The sequence below is a fragment of the Acanthochromis polyacanthus genome, chromosome 2, assembly GCF_021347895.1.
Source record: "Acanthochromis polyacanthus isolate Apoly-LR-REF ecotype Palm Island chromosome 2, KAUST_Apoly_ChrSc, whole genome shotgun sequence".
NCBI lineage: Eukaryota > Metazoa > Chordata > Actinopteri > Pomacentridae > Acanthochromis > Acanthochromis polyacanthus.
In genome coordinates, this window is record NC_067114.1 from 23864789 (window position 1) to 23884688 (window position 19900).

At 41.1% G+C, this 19900-nt stretch overlaps 1 protein-coding gene across 1 annotated transcript; it reads right to left on the reverse strand.

The window, feature by feature from the left end:
• Positions 1–2833: 2833 nt before the first annotated feature.
• On the reverse strand, positions 2834–14780 carry LOC110960333 (synaptotagmin-5). Its single transcript, XM_022207535.2, has 6 exons — positions 14143–14780; positions 13534–13821; positions 10876–11876; positions 6022–6193; positions 4532–4698; positions 2834–4387 (listed from the first exon to the last, which is right to left on the reverse strand). The coding sequence occupies exons 2-6, from the start codon at positions 13553–13555 to the stop codon at positions 4238–4240; spliced, it is 1512 nt and encodes a 503-aa protein (XP_022063227.2). The 5' UTR covers positions 13556–13821; positions 14143–14780; the 3' UTR covers positions 2834–4237.
• Positions 14781–19900: the final 5120 nt, after the last annotated feature.

Below are 19900 nucleotides of genomic sequence, written 5' to 3' on the forward strand. Positions count from 1 at the left end.
TTTAATTTTTTCTTGCAACTTTTCGATGGCGCCCCCAAAATATCTCTTGTACCCCGCTGTGCCCCCCCGAAAATGAATCTGAATCCGCCCCTGGTGTGCTGCAGCTGCTGTCTGGCAGTATCACTGCTCTGGATGTTGAAATGACAGCAGCAGGATGTAACACAGCTGTCAACCATGTTCTATCCCACAAATAACCTCCATCATAAACCACAGGCTGCACACTGAGTCTAATCTCATCGCCAAATAGCCAGATAGCGTTGATTGTGGCTTAAAATAGAGGAAATGGTCAGTGATATGATGCAAGTCATTTTTGAAGCTGACGCTGCTCTGAGACTTTCTGTCTTTAGAGCATTCTGGGAGTTTACTGTGGTTTCTGTGGTTTACCATTAATACAGACAACAGCAGCTCTTTATTGTGTCTGTCAGTTATGTTAGTGAGATGTAGGAATGTTTTGGTGAGATGTCTCAGTGATGTTTTTACAAAAGAAAACACAGTGAAACATAAATAATGTCTGAATGCACGCAATTCAAAGCCAATAGGCTAATTCACAGCAGACCTTTGGACCTGTGAAGGTTGGGAAAGCGTGTGTTTTTAGTAACTTAACCAGCTCTGTCCTAGTGGTCCCAGTAAGCCATGGAGTGATCCAGTATACACAACCGCCAGACCCCTGAAAGTGTCACAGCAGAGTAGAAATCAGCCAGCACCCACTTTATTATTTACACCTGTGCTTTTCCTGCTGTGACAAAATGTCTTCCAGCAAATGGGCCAGTGAATGCAACTCATCCCAACAGTTGATTCTCAAATCTATGGAGTCAGGCTGGCCTTGAACACACCATCATGAACTGAAATCCCTGTTTGATACCTTTTATTCTTCACTTTGTTGATTTTGGATTTTATCCAAATTCAAAGCCATCTACATTTGTTTAGCAAAATTTCTGTTTGATTTACTTTAAACGGTTCCCTTTAGAAGTAAAGACATTCATATACAGTGTTGTGAAGCATGGAGATATGAGATCCCAGAATCAGCCACAAAGGGGAGACTCTGACAGAACAACAGCTAAATAAGGGAACATTGTGATATTATAACCTGTGATTTAGGATCAGATTATGCCATAACCTAATGAATGAGTTTGAACTAACCAAGTGTCTATTTCTTACATTCTTTAATGTTGAAACTTTAGAAGTCAGAACAGCAGCTCACTGTGAAAGCTGATGTGTTTGATAGATTTGAGTAAAAAGAGGAACTTATGCTTTATGAAATGGGAATGCTTTTAAGAGTTTTGATTTGACTACTGTTAAGATAAGAGGGTTTTAACTTTGTATTGAGGTGAGAAGTCACGAGTTAAGTGAACTAGGGTCAAATGTTCACCGTAAAGATAGCTAAACTCAAAATAGATTGGGTTTTTTTAATAAGTCTGTACACATTGTCCAAAAGATTGCACAATGGGATGCCAGCGACAGTTAGAGGCTGACATCTGCGTTTCCATTTCCTGATCAGGAGCCTGTGCTGAGTTGCAGACAGGAGAGATCAGGGGGGGGGGGCAAGATGGGCTGTCTGGACAGTCCAAAGCAGATAGTTTCAGTTCCTTAAAAGTGGAGGTGATCATGGGGTCAGTGTATGGGGCAAGTGTGTGAGTTGGGAGGGGGTAGAGATGAAGTTATTGCTCAAGTTAATTTAGTATGAGATCATGGAGTCATGGCATATGCATAAGGTTCAGTAAACTATAAATTGCATCTGATCGAGACGCAAGTTGGGAGATTGTTGCGGGTATCTGCCTGGGTGCAATCCAGACATCAGTCTGAGCACAGGGGATGATTACCACGTAACTCGGACAGGGAATTCAACATGATCTGCAAAGGAATAACTGTTCTATTGGAATTATGGACCAAAGTACTGCGTTTCCTGCAGTGTTGGAGGATTACTGAACTGTGATCTGGAAATAATGCTGTCTGAAGGAACATTACTGAACTCTATTTTCCATGTGAGGAATACTGGACCAAACAACAAAAATGGATATATGCAGATCTAAATCTGGTCGGACCCCCGTCCACTTCCCCCTGGGCCCCGGCGGGTCTCAGGTGAGCAGCCGGGTATGGCCACACCGTGACTGCTCTCCCTCCAAATTATGTAATCTGGGTGAATATTACTTCTCTTTTATGAAAGCATAGTTCCACTAATGAGTCGTGTTAAACAATTGAAAGAATAGTGATGTTTGATTAACTGTCTGATGATTTATTGGCTATGCTTTTGCCCTGCTAAAACTATATTAATAAAGCATTATTCTGCAATTAAAGACAACAAATTGCAAGTGCTATTTTTATCCCTGAATGAATACTTATACATCTAGCTCTGGATGTAGTAAGTCAGATTACAGCGTGCATAACAATAGTAGAGGTTCTGAAAGGTTACCTAGTCATGGGGGCCAGGTTGGCCCTGTATAAACATATCCTAGAGGTTGTCTATATGTCCATAACCTCTGAATTAACCTAGCAACTTAACAAGTGCAAGATCTATGAGAGGAAAAGCTGTCGTTAACAGGTGTGTCTGGTGGTTAAATTTAACTATACCGAAGTGGCTACTCGGTTAAATTAATTATCAGAGGAAGCAGGGATAGGCATCTGGATGAAGGCAGTGAGACAGCTAGGCGAATTTTCCTCGTCAACCAGCTTAACAGTTCTGCAGCATCCCTCTGAGTAAGATCTCAGGGGGCAGTAGAACCGGACCCGAAGGATGGAGAGCTGGTCCGGTGATTCCCTGACAGCTGAGTAAGTTAATCAGGGGGTCACTGGCCCTGAGGATCAACAACAGTTGAGACAATAAATGCCACCAGCAGACATGGGTGGGATACTTTAAAACAAACTACACAAACACAACACAGCAATACGTTGCCTGAACTCCAAAAAAATAAACATTACATGTTAGTGTTAATAACATTATCATTATTAAGAATGATGCCCAAAAAAATTGAAATATTTGTTATGCTCACACCTCCTGTTGAGGAGATGTTAAGTTTTTTTCAAATATAGCACATTTTGAAATGAGATTTCTATTTTAAAAGAGGATATACTGATAATTTTTTCATGCCTGCCACTGTGGTGTTAAATCTGTGTTCAGCCTCATCCTAACAACTGCTGGTTGTGGTCACCAGCAAGAGAGCCATAGCGGATGAGAACTGCATTATGTGCAGTCACAGCGATTCACTTTACACAGCAACACAAGAGACAAGATGGAAGGTTCTGAAAAACAAACAGTTCTCATTATCATTAGCACTTGTTGTGCATCTTTAGGCTGCCTGCAATATATAACTGCTGTATAGCCATAGTGACTGTGAATCACAACGCTCCCACATGTTAATTGTAATATGGCCTGTGAATGTACAAAATTAAACAATAGTTCAGCAGCTGTGCCTCATATAGTGAATCCACTCTAAAAGACCCATCCTGAAAGCAAGATGTTAGTATGGAATGGCATTCACGGTTAATGGACAAACAGTGGCACAGTTATAAATCACAGAAAAAAAACACAAGCAGTGACAACATACTGTATATGCTTAAAATTTCTGTTCTAGTCAACATTAACTTTTGTAGTCTCTGGGCACGATACAAACAGTACAACATCAGCACAGGTTTCATACAGTACATCCAGAATGGGACAGTTTTACAGACTACAGTTTAAGAAGTCACAGTGGAAATAATCACAAAGGCAATGGGGGGATGCAAAATACTGTTAATCTGGAGAAAACTGCTACACATCACTCCTTACACCATACAGTGATCAATGCTTCTCCCTCTATAGGCCTCTGGTAAGTACACATGAGGCCGTTTGGCCACTGCAGGAACTTGTGGACTGTTTAATGGCAGCACAAACTCTTTGTAAGAGGTTCTGAATGCAGGAAGTTCCCCTGGTGAGGAACAAACACCTGTGTCAGGGTTGGTACTACTGAGCAGCCTTAAAAAACTGTTGGTCTTGATGCTGATTGTTTAAGTTTGAGAAGGACAAGAGGAGCGTGAAAAGCCAATTATGGGACTGATCCTGTAAACACTCACACCACCTCGTGCCTGCCCTGAGCTCCTGCAGTGGAAAGCAGCCCACGAATCATCAACCAGCATCACCAGTTATTCAATTCATCATCAATGTTTGTTGATAGGTTACATGAAAAACTGTTAAGCATCAAAAATCCACCAAACTAAAATAGCAGAGAGACCGTAGCATGTTCTCACAGTCTATCAGCAGGTCCTACAGCACATCTGATTGGATGGTGTGCCAGCGAGCAGTTTCCATTTGCCCTCGACTGCACATTTCCTGCCAGTGTCCCTGTCCTGCCTCTGAAGCGTCGCTGCCAATCAGCACACGGCCCAGAATACTGTTCTTAGTGTAGAGACGACCCTGTAGATGCATGATGATAAATGCATTAAAAATTGGAACTGTAAAGACACAAATGTTTGCCAATGTTTCAACCTTTTACCATATAGCTGCATGTTCTCTTTGATATGCACTGTATAAAGTTGGGACTTTTGTAAAACTTCTTACCTGCATGATGATGAATTCAAGAACCAATGGGAGCTGAGTGATGTCACCAGGAGGCAAGTCAAACAGGAAAGGAGCGTTCCAGATAGGGTTTGCACCACTGGCCCCTTTGGTCTCCTTGGTACCGATGACTTTCCCATCCTGACGCAAGTTAATGACAACGTAATGCTCTGTTGGGAAAATTGACATCCTCAGTTATGATTTTATTATATTTATTTCATTTTTTCTGGCCATGTTATAATTAGATTAAACCATTTAATTAGATTAAAACGTTTCTCCCTACAAAGGTCAACAAACCAAACAAGCAGCTAAATCATTTACATTAATATTTTCAGTTGTGTTAATGAAAAAAGCCGTCTCACTACAGTGTTGTGTCATTAATATTCACATCATATGACCTACACATGCTGATTTATATCCTCTGTGAACTCCTCTTGCCCTGTTACTGCTGCAAATCTGCATCATCACTTGCAATATGTAATTTCCATTCGAGCATGCTAATTGGATTTACTAAAATTAAAAGGGAATGTGTCACTATCGCATAAGAGTCATGCAAGGAGCACATATTTTCACAGATTTCAGGGACCGTGGGCCTCACAAGAATGACACAACTGGCCCTTTGCCTCAGAGTGTCAGGTTCAGTGTTGGAAACCAATGCTTCAAAGTTGTTTTCCTTTTCAAGAATCTCCTTTGTTCACCAGCATCATCAAAGCAGGGCTTTAAATCAGATGCCGTGAGATATCGTGCAGACAGGAGGGGAAATGACACCGGGCTGATGGGCTCCTAATCTGATTATATTACAAGCCAATCAAGGATGCAGTCTGTCTGACTGTAGCTGAGGGAACAGGAGACTGCAGTGTGTTCACATGCAGTGCTGCTTATACTGTAAGTATACTAACAATGTGATGAGGGGAAATCTTCACATAACCACTCACTGAGATGATGGTTCACCTGATCCTGTAGAGGTAAATACTCCACTCAGGGATCATGTAATGGACTAATCATTAATATGGGTCACTTATTTTGTCTGGAAATCCAGACCGTCCAAAGTCGTTTTATGTTGACTTGTGCTTGAAATGGCAAAATGTGAATAATGATTCAAATATGTAGTAATACATTTAAAATCTAAATTTATTCTTAAAGCTGCTGTACTTAAGATTTTTATTTTCACAACAGATCACGTGAATACTACTTTGTAAAAGAAGAGGCAAACCTAAAGAGAATTTCCACTTGAGCACTTCATCTTATCTCTCCTTCCTACCAGCTGCAATCAGGCTTTTCAATGGACAGTAATATTTTATCATGTATATGCTTTGCATATGGGTTTAATTTTTCAATTTAAAAAAATGTACATGCTATGCATATGGTCATGCTTGATGACTATTATTGTTGGTATTCTGTCAGGTTTGTGGGTTGTGTGCATCTGAACATGCTACTGTAACAAAGTAATTTCCCACAAAGGACCAATAAAGTATTATTCTATTCTTATTCACCTGGAGCTCCTGGGATCCGTGTGAGCTTGGCCAGATTTTCAGCCTTTCGAACCATCACCTTGATGCGCTGGGCCAATGTCTGGTACTGCAGCAGGATGAACAGCTGTCCCAACACCCGCGGCACACACACCGAGCTCTTCCTGCGACCCAACGTCTCCTGAGAACTCACACTCTAGTAGTGGACAACAAAAACACAAGGGACAAAGAAGGTTTGCATTTAGCAGGAGGAGGAAAGGACTTTTTCACTCAGCAGATGCTCACTTCATTCTTTGGGGGCTGGAATGAAACCAAAGAAAGAGAAAAGAACTGATTCAAGAAGGGAGGCACTGAATGAGTTGACGCTGATGCTCTGCGGTCAGAATCAGTGTTTCAGTTCCCCATCAGAGGGTTTCACTGTGAATCACTGCCTGTCATAGTAGGAGTTAAACCTGAATCACCTTTTCTTCCTCTCAACAGAGTAACCATGAGGCATCTCTGACCCAAGGAGCTCGGCAGGGCTATATCTGTATCACATCTTCAGCCACTTGAAGCTAATCGCTGTTATAGGCTGTCTTCACATGCAGCTGTCAGGTTTACACATTTCATTTGACCTCCCATCCTACAATAATGGAGACATTCATGTTCTAAGTCACTCTGGATAAAAATAAAAGCTCATGTGCGAGTCTGATGGTAATTTCCATCTGATTTCATGTCACCCCTCATTAGCTTGTATTGTTTGGGGTCTGGTGAGTCACATTCTGCTGTCAGCTGGCTGAGCGTCTGCCTGCCAGCGACTGGCTGAGGTCAGGGAGCACAGTGTGAAGACAATTTTATCCAGCAAGTGATTTCCGGATCACTGCCTCTGTCTGTCGCTAACACTTCACCTCAGAGAGCATCACTTACACCGCCTTTTAGAAGGAGAGACATTATTCTGCAGACAAAGAAACCTTAAAGCTACATTCTCAGACTTGTTCAACAGGCAAAGTCAAGTTTTTCAGATGTAATGGTCATTTCGCACTCTGTGACCATCAGTCTTGTGAAGGCTGTTCCTACAAAATCCAGAATTTTTCAAAGCAGGCAACTACAATGGGGCTATTACAACTACAGGATACAAAAGATACAGAATTACATGTTACACTTTCTTTTTGTAGCAATGACAACCTATAAATGACGTGAAAAGTTTCCTACTCTTGGCACAATCACCAAGCAGTAAAGATTCATTGCTGCTTCACCTGTGTCTCTTTTTCTCTAAACCTGCAACTTTAACTTCGGGGCTGCCAGGTTTGAGGTTTGTTCCTACAATCTGACCATAGAGTCACGTATTTATCAAAATTCACCTTTATTTAAAAGCATGCTCGCATTAAAAAGCCACAATATAGTTTAAACTAGAAAAGCACTCAGAGAGTGCAGACCTCCGCCAAGGATAGAGAGGAAAACAGGAAACCAATGCAGTAAAGGATCATGAGCTGGAATCAAACCTGCATCTCTGACACAGTTCTGTTTACGAATCACTTTCTTAACCAGTTGAGCTATCTGGACACCTTGCTCCAATTTGTTGGACGACATACTAACCTATGATGTTTTTGTCATATTTTGGACCACATACTAAAACATACTAAAAAATTCAAAGTGATCCAGAATCCAGGATCCTTTCCGGATTGCCACCAAAATTAAATCAGCTCTTCCTCTTACCATAGTCTACATCCCCTCAAAATTTCATGTGAATCTGCCCAGACGTTTTTGAGTTATCTTGCTAACAGACAGACGGACACACAAACGCCGGGTGTCACATAACCTCCTTGGCAGACGTAATTAAAATGTGATGACCTAATGTTCTGGCTCCTGCGCGTGCAAATAGGCCGTTCAAGTCTGTTATTATTTTGTAACTCTGCGGACTTTAGATATCTTGAGTTACATAACCGACTCAAACAGACTGATTCTGTGAGTCATTTGTTGATCTACAAAGCATTGAAGCCTTAAATGACAGTGGAGCGAGAAATATACGAATGGCACACTTCTTCCAGACTCCAAACTTCGTTATTCATGCAGGAATGACTGACTGAACCTTCACACGGTGACAGCCACAACTTCATATTCACAATTATTTATACTAGACAAAGTCTGAACACACAGAAATCAACCAACTAACTTCACCTCCAAGGTTTAACCTAAGATATCGGCATGTCAGCCAACAATAAACAAGATATTGTAGAATTGAAATGGTAAATGATTAATCCAGCTGTATGGAGTCACTGAGTTACTTTTATGAACATTCTTCCCTCTGCTGTAGGACTGCATTGTAAAACGACTGCCAGCCCAATGTCTGAGGTCTTGTGTGACTTTGCCAGTCAAATAAAGCCAAACAGTACTGGTCTGAATAAACCATAGGAGCATATTTTCAGAAAGTAGCTGAAACATGTCACACTGACACTGAAGCCTTGCATGAAATTGTGTGGAACTGAAGTAAATGAGAGTCCAAATATAAAAGGTCAACATCTACTGCAGCAGGCTAAAGAGACGCAGAAAATTATCTCAATTATTCCTCATGAAAAGCAAAACACGTGAACAGCTGACGGGAATTCCATTAGGATCAGCACGATAAAACAAAATATGGTGATATCTTGGATTTTCTGTGTACACATCATTTATTCCTAGTTCTGTTGGTATTTTTACGGTATATAAGGTTTTTCATATTCTTATTCCTACATTTTCTAACTATCCATAGAAAATTGGAGTTAGTGGTCTTTTGCCAGAGAGGATACATATCTGATTTAAAAAACTGATAGATCAGCCTGGTCACTCTACTTCTGCTAAAATTTCTGCCACGTCATGCCTCTTATCCCCATGAAATGCCAGAACGAGTAACGTAATGCAGATGAATAATCATCAATACTCCAGCTGGTCCCATCACACTGATTAAAAAAAACTGCTGTTTTACAATAAATCCAGAACGTGACGACATTTAAAGCTGGAGTCACGAGCACACAGTCTCTGTACACACACCCACTCTTTAAAGAATTATTCAGATTGCTGAGCAGCTCAGTTCTTTCTCAACAACCTCCGGCTGCACATCCTCACACATTAACACCAGGCAGCTGTTGTCACTGAGAGAGAGAGGATGATGTACAGAATAACATGGACATGAGGAGGAACCAAACGGAGTACACCTCACTCTGATTTTCACTTAACTGTAAAATGAGTGATGTGATACTGACTACAATGAAGAACACAAAATGTCTTCAAAATGATTCACTGAGCAATGTCCACTGAAACATCAGGCCCACCTCCCTTCAAAAGCCTCTTATTAATGACTTCTGGCAGAGTTTCAGCAGTGCTGCAGAGGGCACGGTGTGGGCACACCGCCAGTTTGTTGCACTCTGCTTGTTTGCTCAGCAGTCGCCAACAACAAAGTCACCGTGACTGACAACAGTGGAAAACTGGCTAATGGGAGAGCTGATTAGACGCTACATTCCTCCATGGTTAAGTGTTAGCGTGGCGCATGCGTGGGTTCCCTATCCGTTAAATCAACTGCAACTCAGGACTTTGCTTGGAAAGATTATTTTTAAAGAACTATAGTACATTCAGGGGCACTGTAAAAGTACGGTGGAGTTGCAATCCCAGTCAGCCACTGATGAAAACACACAAATGTACACCTAAGTGTACACATGCAGACACCCCATGTTCACCCTGCATTACACGGCACTTGAGGTCCTTGGGATTACACTTGATAAACTCAAAACATGTGCACTACAGCTCTTGTAGCACAGTCGCTACCTTACAAATTATGGACTGCATGCGAGTGTCTGCAGATGGGTAGGCACAGAGTCTTGCAGACTTGGGTAGCTGACAATATTTACGGCAATGTGGATGCTAGAAAACCCTTACTTAGTTGGAGATGTAGAAAGTGTAACACTGGCAATTTATTTTCTTGGTCTGCAAGAGTTTGTTAAGGTGTGCAGACATAAATTTCTATTCTAAATGGATCAATATGCAGATGTCAACGTGCAGCCCTACATATGTGAATGCTATGCTTGGTAGCAGCGTGAATGTGCAGAATATATAAACATAATTTACAGCGGATGTAAGGAACAGAGTCCTCTAAGTGCACTAGAAAGTACTATAAAAATAACTATGCAAACATGGTGTCCACAATTGTCTTTGTGCACATCCACATGGGGGTATAGCCAAGGTTTAGCATTGGCCTTGACCTAACCTTTGGCTTCTTTGTGTTTGCTGCAGCATTTAACTCCTGAATACAGTTGAAAGGCAACTATCCATCAATTACATTTTTCTGACTTGTTCGGGTTGGCACCTTACAAGTCAACAAGGCCTCTGTGTGAGCTTACAACACACTGAAAGCTGTTCATTAACACTTACTAGGCTCTGCAGACACATTTATTAAGATTTTAGTGCGTGTTTAGGCTCAGGTCCTGTCCAGGTATTCAGGTGAGCTGGGCTGTGTACTGGCACCGGTATAGTTTTGGTGAGCCGCTCTGGTTTGGTGATGATTTTGGTTGGGTTTTGGGCATGTGGATGTGGCTCAGGTGAGCTGCATTCATGATTATAGACCATGTGTTGGAACATAAATTTGGACTGGGCTGTTTTAGCACTCACATTAGGACCAGTGCCCTAGGCCAAATCATTTTTTTCTGGCCCACAAGATTTGGACCATAATGGGGCCAAACCAATTTGGCTCCTGGGAGGAGTTGAAAGTGAGTTCCTACTGGGTCAGAGTCAGAGGACCTCTAATTAGCCATCTGGTATGTTTTGGGACATTCCAATTGCACTTTTTGTGAATCCTTTTTGTATACACTCCCTTGAAGGCTGAATTCAAATGTCTACACCGAATGAATTAAAGAACCAGATACCAGGTACCTTTTTCAGCTTGCTTTTTGTTGGGTTGAGCTGCCTGGTGTAGGTCGCAGTGGTGTCAGGCTCCCAGTCCATCTGCTCACAGGGCAGCTCCAGCACCCCCAGCGCAGCCTCTCTGAGGCCAGAGAAGTCCCTGCTGTAGACAGCCAGTCTCAAGGTGCAGGTCCGCAGCTCTTCCACAGTTCCCACCTGCAGCACAAAGCTCTGGCTGTGGAGCTCTGGACTGAGGCTGCGTCGCCGTGAGGCTATCTGCTGAGGAGACGGACAGAGTGGAGGAAGGCTGGCCCGAACAAACATCCCACTACGCCTTCGACTGGCTCCCGAGAGCCCCAGGATGTTGACCACCAGATTGCCACAGGCAGAAGAGAAGAGCAGGGAGAAGTGCAGGACAGGAGCTGACTTGGAGAGAATGGAGACAGAGTTGGAGCCATACTGTGACAGACTGGCCTCCCCTTGCTGGACAGGAGATCTGGCGGCAGCAGCAGCCAAACAGCTGCTCTCACTGTAGATTAAACTTTCTCCACTCACAGTGCTGCGCCTTCCCATCGCCCGACGGGATTTAGACACAAAACTTAACTTAGTGATGGATGGCAAAGAGGCCCTGCCATGACTTTGAGGTTTGCTGGGTGAGCAGGGATGAGCTGGAGTGCTGAGGCGCCGCATGGGGAAAGAAGACCGAGACTGGACCAGCTCAGCAGACCTGGTTGGGCTGCGGTCGAAGGGCAAAGCAGTGAGGTCATCCTCGGAGGGAGAAGAGCTGCTTTTAGAGGAAGGAAAGTCCAACACATCCCCATCCAGCTCCTCATACTGCTGCTTGACAGGTTGCGTGCACAGAGATGGAGTCAGTGTCATGGTGACCCTCTCAGCAGGATGAGGAGACAAGAAAACTCCTTCCTTGTCATCCGATGAAACACTCTTCTTTCTGCGACAACAAAGGATGCAGCCAAGAACCAGACAATAGCAGAACACAGCCAGACCCACAGCCAGCACAATCTGCAGGTGAACTGGAGAACAGAGGTTAATATTGTGTTAGTGGGATTGCTGAAGAGCATAAGAAGGTGAGACAGAGTTCATCTGTGAGTGAGCAGGAACAGAGAAAAATTGAGTATCAATATAATTAACATCATCACAAACAAACAAATCCGTTTTTGAGTTTGACTTAAAATGAAGCAAAATTTATGACAAAAGATGTAACTCTAAACCATTATCCTGTTGTCTCTGCACTCTGTGTCCTTGATGAGATTAAAGAGGAAATGTAATCATAATTGTATAAATTATATTGCTGCAGTTGTTGTTCTGATCCAAGGCAGGAACAGAGCTCAGGAAAAGCACCGGTGACAATGCTTTGCTTTCAAATTGTGTGTGTGTGTGTGTTTGTTTATCATTCCAGCATCTGATTACAAAGTGATGATGGGCACTAGGTGCTTGCAGGATTCTCACAAAAGAAAAACAAGTTGAATTAAACATACTAGCAACCTTAAATATTGTGCTTTTGCATAATTTTATTCATATTACCTTCAACTTAACATCAACACACTGTAATAAACACCTTTCATAATGTAAAACCTTCAACAGAATATCGAACTAAACAGATTAAAAGTGTTAAAGTGGAACCGTGATGCTCATTTGGCACCACATATAAGGGTGCTCTGGGATGACTCATGCATCTGACACACTGTGGATAGTGACAAAAATAAGGCTGGAAAGCTGTGAGCGTCATCCAGTGACCACTGCAGCGTAAACAACTATCAATGAGAGCGAAAGCCATTCACCATAGAAGGATTCGTCTGTTTTTGGTATTCACTATTATGTCTAGATGCACCACATCTTTACTCAGAGCAGATTTTATTCACTTCACACTAAACAGGGGTGTGTCCCTCCCATAAATACATTCTCTCATCACAGCAGACTTATCAGAGTAAAAGCACACTGCATGAGGTGCATCCTCAGCTTCTTAAGATTCACAGAGATGAGATCACTATCAAAGTAAGTAGGTGCTAACTGCCAGTGCAGATCCATTTCAGGGCCGACAGACAACCTGTCCAGGAGCAGCAGCTCCTCCATTAGGAGATGAAAGTGCAGAGAGGCTGCATGCTGCTGGGATGTAAAATAAAGGCTGATGGCTCGCTTTAAAATGTGGCTCAGTCTGCTCAGCCAGTGGACATTTAAATACAATAAATGATGTAATGATGAAATGTAATGGGTGCCAATTCATCGTTTAATGCAGGATTTTTTTTTATTCCTGAAGAAAATATTTGCATCTGACTGCTGTCATGTGCATGAGCTGCTATTTAGACTAAATCATCCATAAAGTAACAACAAATAACATACAATTATTTTACCCTTTTGAGCAGAATATTCCTTTATCTGTCAACAAAACAAAGTTATCTAAAACAGTTTGGGACTTCTTCCCAGTGAGCTCCACAATACATGCCTCAGTTGTCTCAATGCAAAGACAATCCATTCTTTAAGCTGCCTCCTCCACTTCTCTCCAATTATTCTTCATGTTTTAAGTCACATTTACGGGATCAACCAGCAAATAAATAATTAAATAAAAGTGTTATGTCCTGGTATTGTATGTATATACCTGTGGTTTGCTCTAAGGTAAACTAACAAAAAGAGAAGAAGGAAGAAGCACATTAGCTCAAAAGCCTGTCCTACCTCCCAGAGTGAACTGCGACATGGTCCCTTCAGTTTGCTGAGTGGAGTCAGTGTGTGAGCTGGTGATTGCAGCTCTCCATCGTCAGAGCACACAGACCTGCAGCCTCCAGCCAATAGCTGTGCTGGCTCACAGAGCTTTTATTTCAGCGGCTCTGACTGCGCGTTGGAAGCAGAAAAGGTCCTGCCTTCTTTAGAACAGTTCAGCCCACCAGCCTCGGTGTTCACTCTCATTTTATCACAGCAGGTTAGCCATTTACTGTTTGTCCTCTGGGCTGATTGTGGAACAAACTGAAACACAAAAACAACTTGTTACGTAGCTCATCATCGTCTTGTAAATTTTTTTCCCAGCAAACTGACTAAATAATAAAGGTTTTTGGTAATTTATTATTACTTTATTATGCAGCAAGACCGTCCTGTAAAAGTACACTGGAACTCATAGAAGTTTATTTAACTAACAGTCATTTGACTGAAAATATGGAAAAGGTAATAAAGTTCTGTTTTTTTTAATTAAGTGTCAAAGCTGTTAAGATAATTACAATCTAAACTGCATAAGGCTGGGAAATGTAAGACTAATGTCCAAAGTGTGCTTTTTTTGTTCGGGACACCCACCTAGCTGAGACAATCCATTGTGTCCGTCTAGTCTTCCGTTTCTTTCTTTTGGCTGCAGGTTCTAGATCAGCTTTCATTGTTCACCAGTTTGTCTCCAGAGTTTTTTAAGTAGGTTTCATTCTGGCAGTGTTAAAGAATCTGTACAAGAGACTTAGCTTATATATTAATAAAAACATGCACAAACAATCCTTTCTAATGCATTCGCTTTTATACCGGCTAAACACTTTTCAGTGACAATAATATGACATATTTAAATTACTACAATATCAGTGCGAACATTTTCTGTTGGATCAGAATTAATTGGTGGTATTTGGGTGAATGGGGGCATTCATGTTGTGGAAAAGCATATACGTAGAAAAACGGATCTGCAGCCCATTATATTGCAAATGCACATTTTCCATTATCCAGATCATAAACCTATCACTGTCTGGAATCTACCACCTCCATGTTCACTACAACAAGAGAGAGTGCATCAGGTCTTTGCATATACAAAGCTGTTGTACACGTTTGTGGACATGCGTCTCTCCTCTTCCAGCTTCTTTTACACAAACAATATTTGGAGTGCAGGTTACAGAGAGCATCTTCATATGCACTGCTTTTTGTTCGGAACCAATCTGAGCTAATGCTTCATCACTGAATGCTGGAAAAAAAAAAAAAAAAAAAAACTCCTTAAAGTGAAGAGGTGGTTCACATTTCAGTGATTTCCGTGTTGATTCATGTCTATTCATCCTATGTTAGTTCACTCTACATGCATTCAAACAAAATTACACTATCACAATAGTCTGCGTGTTCACTCATGCAAATACAGTGTTCTTAATGAAACTATTTCTCTTTTAAAAAGTGTTTCCTTTCTGAACCGTAAATGACCAGCATGCTTATATTCTCTTATCACCCTCTTCTGGTGATCTCTCAGAGGATCAGGGGCTGAATGTGCTATCACCAACAACTGCGTTTAATGTGTTGTTCTGGTGACTCTGTGGGAGTTTGGGTTCAGAGACTCCTGATGTGTAACACTCTGCTTGATCTGCGGAGCTTAGGTGGGTAGTACATGTGAAACATCAGCATGAATGTCAGGAGTCAAGGTTTCCCAGCAGAACGTTGCATTATGACAAGATGATCGATGATATTCACTTCACCGGTCAGTGGTCTTAATGTTGTGGCTGATCGGTGTGTATTAGTACTGGTCTCTCAATCCATGGCCACTAGAGGGCAGAAGGGGATTTTCCACTGCATTAACTTGCAACAGGTTGCAGTGCATTTGATTCTAAGTATTGTATGAGTGTCCATTGTCCATTATTATGACTTACTTTGTCAGCCATCTGTATGTTCAAGAAAGCTCAGTGGAAGAAAATGTAAAGGTTACATAAAGGCCATAGAACCATCCTTGTCTCCACCTCTGATTTTTGGTTTCTGTCATTTTTATCTGCTTCTGTTCCATGTATATCATCTTGTGCCAGTTTTTAATCTTTCCAGTTGAGTAAAACAATGTGGCAAATTAAAGGTCTGTGTGCATGTGAATGGTACGAAATGAGCCTCCTTGTGTTGTTGATACATGAATGCAAAACTGTCTATTCATCAAGCTGTTTAGAAAGTGTAGCAGAAGACAGCAATTTGGCACATGACGGCAGCAGGCCTTTACTTTATGCTCGCTATTTTAAATATGAGACTAAGAGGCTAACAATGTCTTTGCAGGTGCTTTAAGACTTTGTTACTTTGGTAATGATATATTCCTGCCGTTTTCCAGGTTTTACTCTGATTTCACTAAATTATGTCCTTTATCTGATTCACTCGAGCTTTTATGAGACCAGAAATATTTCAGTGCGGTAACGAACATGTTTGATTTCATAGAAATTTTTATCCTTTCAGAATGCTTAGTTTTAACCAATCAATATTTTTTTTAATGCGGTTTGATGGTTCAATTAATTAAAGTGGTGATTTGTCAACAATTTAAAACAATCATACTAAATCTACTCAGGTATTGTTAATAAAACTAATTCTTTTCTGTATATTTTTTAAAAAAGTCAAGTTTATCAAATTATTAGCTATAAACAGAGAATTTCAAATATGTTGTATCAGATAAGTCAGTAATAAAGAGTGCTGTAGAAATAGAATAACACTAACACTTTCTTGTAATGGACCTGGTTAACAAACACTAGTTTCTCTGTCACAACCAAAAATTCTTGCAGGGATGACAAATGCGCACGCTGCATTCCACAGCCTGGATATCATCCACAATCAATAACAATACTGTGAGTGTCACTGTGTATCAAACACAATGAGATGCACAGTTACTTAAAACTGACTTTGGGATGTAGATGCTTGAGATGGGTCATCAACCTATTTTTGCAAGTTAGCTGTGTTGTGTTCATCCATTCATTATCTAAACATCGCTTAATCCTCATTGGGTTAGTGGGGCAAAGGCAGGAGACACCCTGAACAGATCACCTGTGAATCCACACTTCGATCACACTCACCTCATCACACATGCAGCCAATTTAAAATCACCAGTTAACCACAGCACGTTTATATACTGTGGGAGGAAGCCAGAATACCAGGAGAAAGCCCATGCACGCACAGGAGAACATGCAGACTCCATGCAGAAAGCCAAGCGGGGATCTTCTAACTGCAAGGCGACGGTGCTAACCACTGCAGCCCCTTAGCTGTGTTGTGTTTCTCAGCTAAATGTAAATAAAATGGACTATGAAGGGAATTCAGGGGGATCCAGTTTTTTATGTAAACAGTTCAAATGATCAAAGGTCATGACTGGTGATGAATCCACATAAAATTATTACTCAGTTCTGCAGTCTTTTGCAGCTCACAGCATCGTTGACACCTTTTTTGGATCCTGTGCTCACAGCAACCTTGTTTTGACCAGCTGCTATTGGTAATATCACTCTGAAAATCTCTATGTACTCTGCTTGCCAAGCATCAAGTCGCAACACACACAGATAGTGCAGTTCATTGTGCTACTTGTCTGAAGAGACAAATTTTTGTCCACCTCAACACCCTGTCACACACTTTAACTTTCCTGACAACAGACAGACAACAGTATGTTCTGCAGCTTGTAAGTGTAGTATGTTCTTTAAGTCCCTGGTCTTGGGGAGAATTTACATGCCTGGGGCTAACGGAATGTTTATCCATGAACTACAGGCTTTGTTGTGCTATAAATATGGCTGTCCTCAGGCCAGAAGAGCTCTCGACGGAAGCCATATGTCGCTCCGCATTAAGACATTATAGCACTTTTTTCTCCTTTGTGTGGGAGGATCTAATGTACATTCATCCGACTACAGATGAATGAGCATTTATTTCAACAATAAATGCACATTTTAATGTAGCATAGAATTAGCATCAGTGTGTGCTTAAAGTGCAACAAATTGGTTCAATTTAAAGGAAACTCCTTCCTGAAATTACAGTAATAGTCCGCTGTGACCAGACATTTTAGACAGAGAACATAGTAGGAATGTATTGTAGCCACATTTTGTACATATAATATACAAGAACAAACAGGTAAAATGGACATCTTTATGGTATGTACACAGTGCAAGAAGTAACAGATTCATTAGAACCTCAGCTCTTCCTCCTGGGAATCCCACATTCTTCACCTCTCTTTCTTCCTACACATAGACATCCACCTACACTTGTATCTACCTACAGAGAACTACAACAGCAATAACAGGCTTCTACCCACACAATGCAAGAAGTGAAGCTACCACAGGTCCTTCACTCCTTCAGAAGTCTGACTTTTTAACATATCAGAGACCTCATGCTGCTACTTAAAAACAATCACATAATGCAGCACTCTTACTCTTTAGAAAGTACAATACATGTGTGTCATAATTTTGCCACATTCATCCATCATGACATTTCTGTATATGTGAGTTGTTTTTGTATTATGCTTCATTTGTATCCAATTGCTGAGTGAACATGTCAATTTCAAACAAAGTTATCTTATAACAAATCAGAGAAGGAGCAGCAACATGACACCTTCCCTGGATCCCTTGGAGCAGAAAGAAATGACAACTTGTCACACAGGATGGTCTGGATTGTTCTCCTCAACGGGATGAGGCAGGATATATCATAGTAAACATCTGTAGGGAGCTTAGGATCTTCAGATCATTTTTAAAAAAGCGTTTAACCTAATCATTCTTTAAAGCCGACTGCAATATTAGTGAGCTTTGGATTAGTAAAAACATTTGTCCAAATGCTGAATTTTGGCTTAAAAATTAGTAACTTTCTGCTTTTGGGCCGCCCATAGGAGGATGTGAGCAGAGAGTGAAGGGACTAGAACCTCTTCCAGGCCCCTTTTTTTTGCAGCTGCCAAATTAAGTTCTTCCTCACAATGCAAAGCTAAAGTTAAATCTCAATATGTAATTGATTTAGTTTTTATTAAAATGATAACCAGTTGGGTAAACAAACAGGGCAAGAAAAAGAAAGCTTTGTCTCTTCCTCAGACCAGCTGATCTACTGACATGCGGTCACAAGATAACTTTGGCACATAAACAATTGACTTAGTGTGTCAAGCACGTTTACTTAGGATCACAGCCAACTTCCGCTGGTTGATGAAACTCCTCCACTATGACAGACTGTTGCCTCATATTAAACACTCCTTTTGTTCTTTTGCAATGTGCAATTCTTCAATGAGTATCATGACTCTCAACTGACTCAGCTCTAAAATGATAAAACACACACACCCTGATCTCTTTCTATGACTATACACTCCTCTCCTTACATTGTGTTTTTACATTTAACAACAGCTATTCATTTTTGGTGATCCACAGAACCAACCAACAATCTTCAGCCCAATGGAAGTCTCAGAATATCCTCATCCCAAGACACAAACATTTTATTTTAAAGTAAGTTTTGAGGATTTTTCCATCCATTGTGTTCATGTCCACCTTTATTGTGGTTTAAAAAATTGTTTCCTAAACATAATGAACCTACACTGCCATCTGCTGGAGGTCTAGGGAGCCTACAGGGCATTGCTTATTTATTGCAAGAAGCTAAACTATTAAGTCTTCAGTACGGGTAGATTGAAGGTACATCGAAAGCAAATTTAGATTACATTTATTTAAAAGGGTTTTGTATCAAGAAAAATAATCCACCAGGCAGCTCTCACCACCAAATGTAAATAATACATTTAATTTGATCAACATGCATTCACTGTATGCCACTGTGCCTCCTAGAAGCAGAACTTCAAAAAGCTGGTCTCTCCAAAACTAAAGAATCGTCATTGTCATTTTGGAAACTGTTACGCTCCAACTTCTAGGGTGGCTGGCTGCAACAAAACACCCAGCTGTTAATGGTTCAGGTAAATTAAGTTTCTTGCTCAATGGCTAACGGAACATAAAAGTGATCCCACAAAGAAAACAATACTGGTGTATGTTGCCAAATCAAAGAACAGAATAAAACTAAAGCTAACAGAGTTCATAACTAAGCTAAACACAAAACAAAACAACTAAACTCATTAGCCAAACTGAAATACAGGAACAACACCAACACCTGATATAAGTTACAAAAACTAATACAAAGAGTGCACAACACTAAACAAGACTGGTGCCTCTGAATACACATGGTACACAATGACTCTAAATACTAAATAGCTTCTTCCCTAAGTTGGCAGACTGCTGATTGGAGCCTCAGTCTCCACTGAGACTCCGGACTTCACACCAAATCAGGAGTCGCCAACAGAAGCTCAGATTTGTCCATAGCACCCACCACAAGTACTTACAGACCGAAGGACCATGCAAGACAACACTAC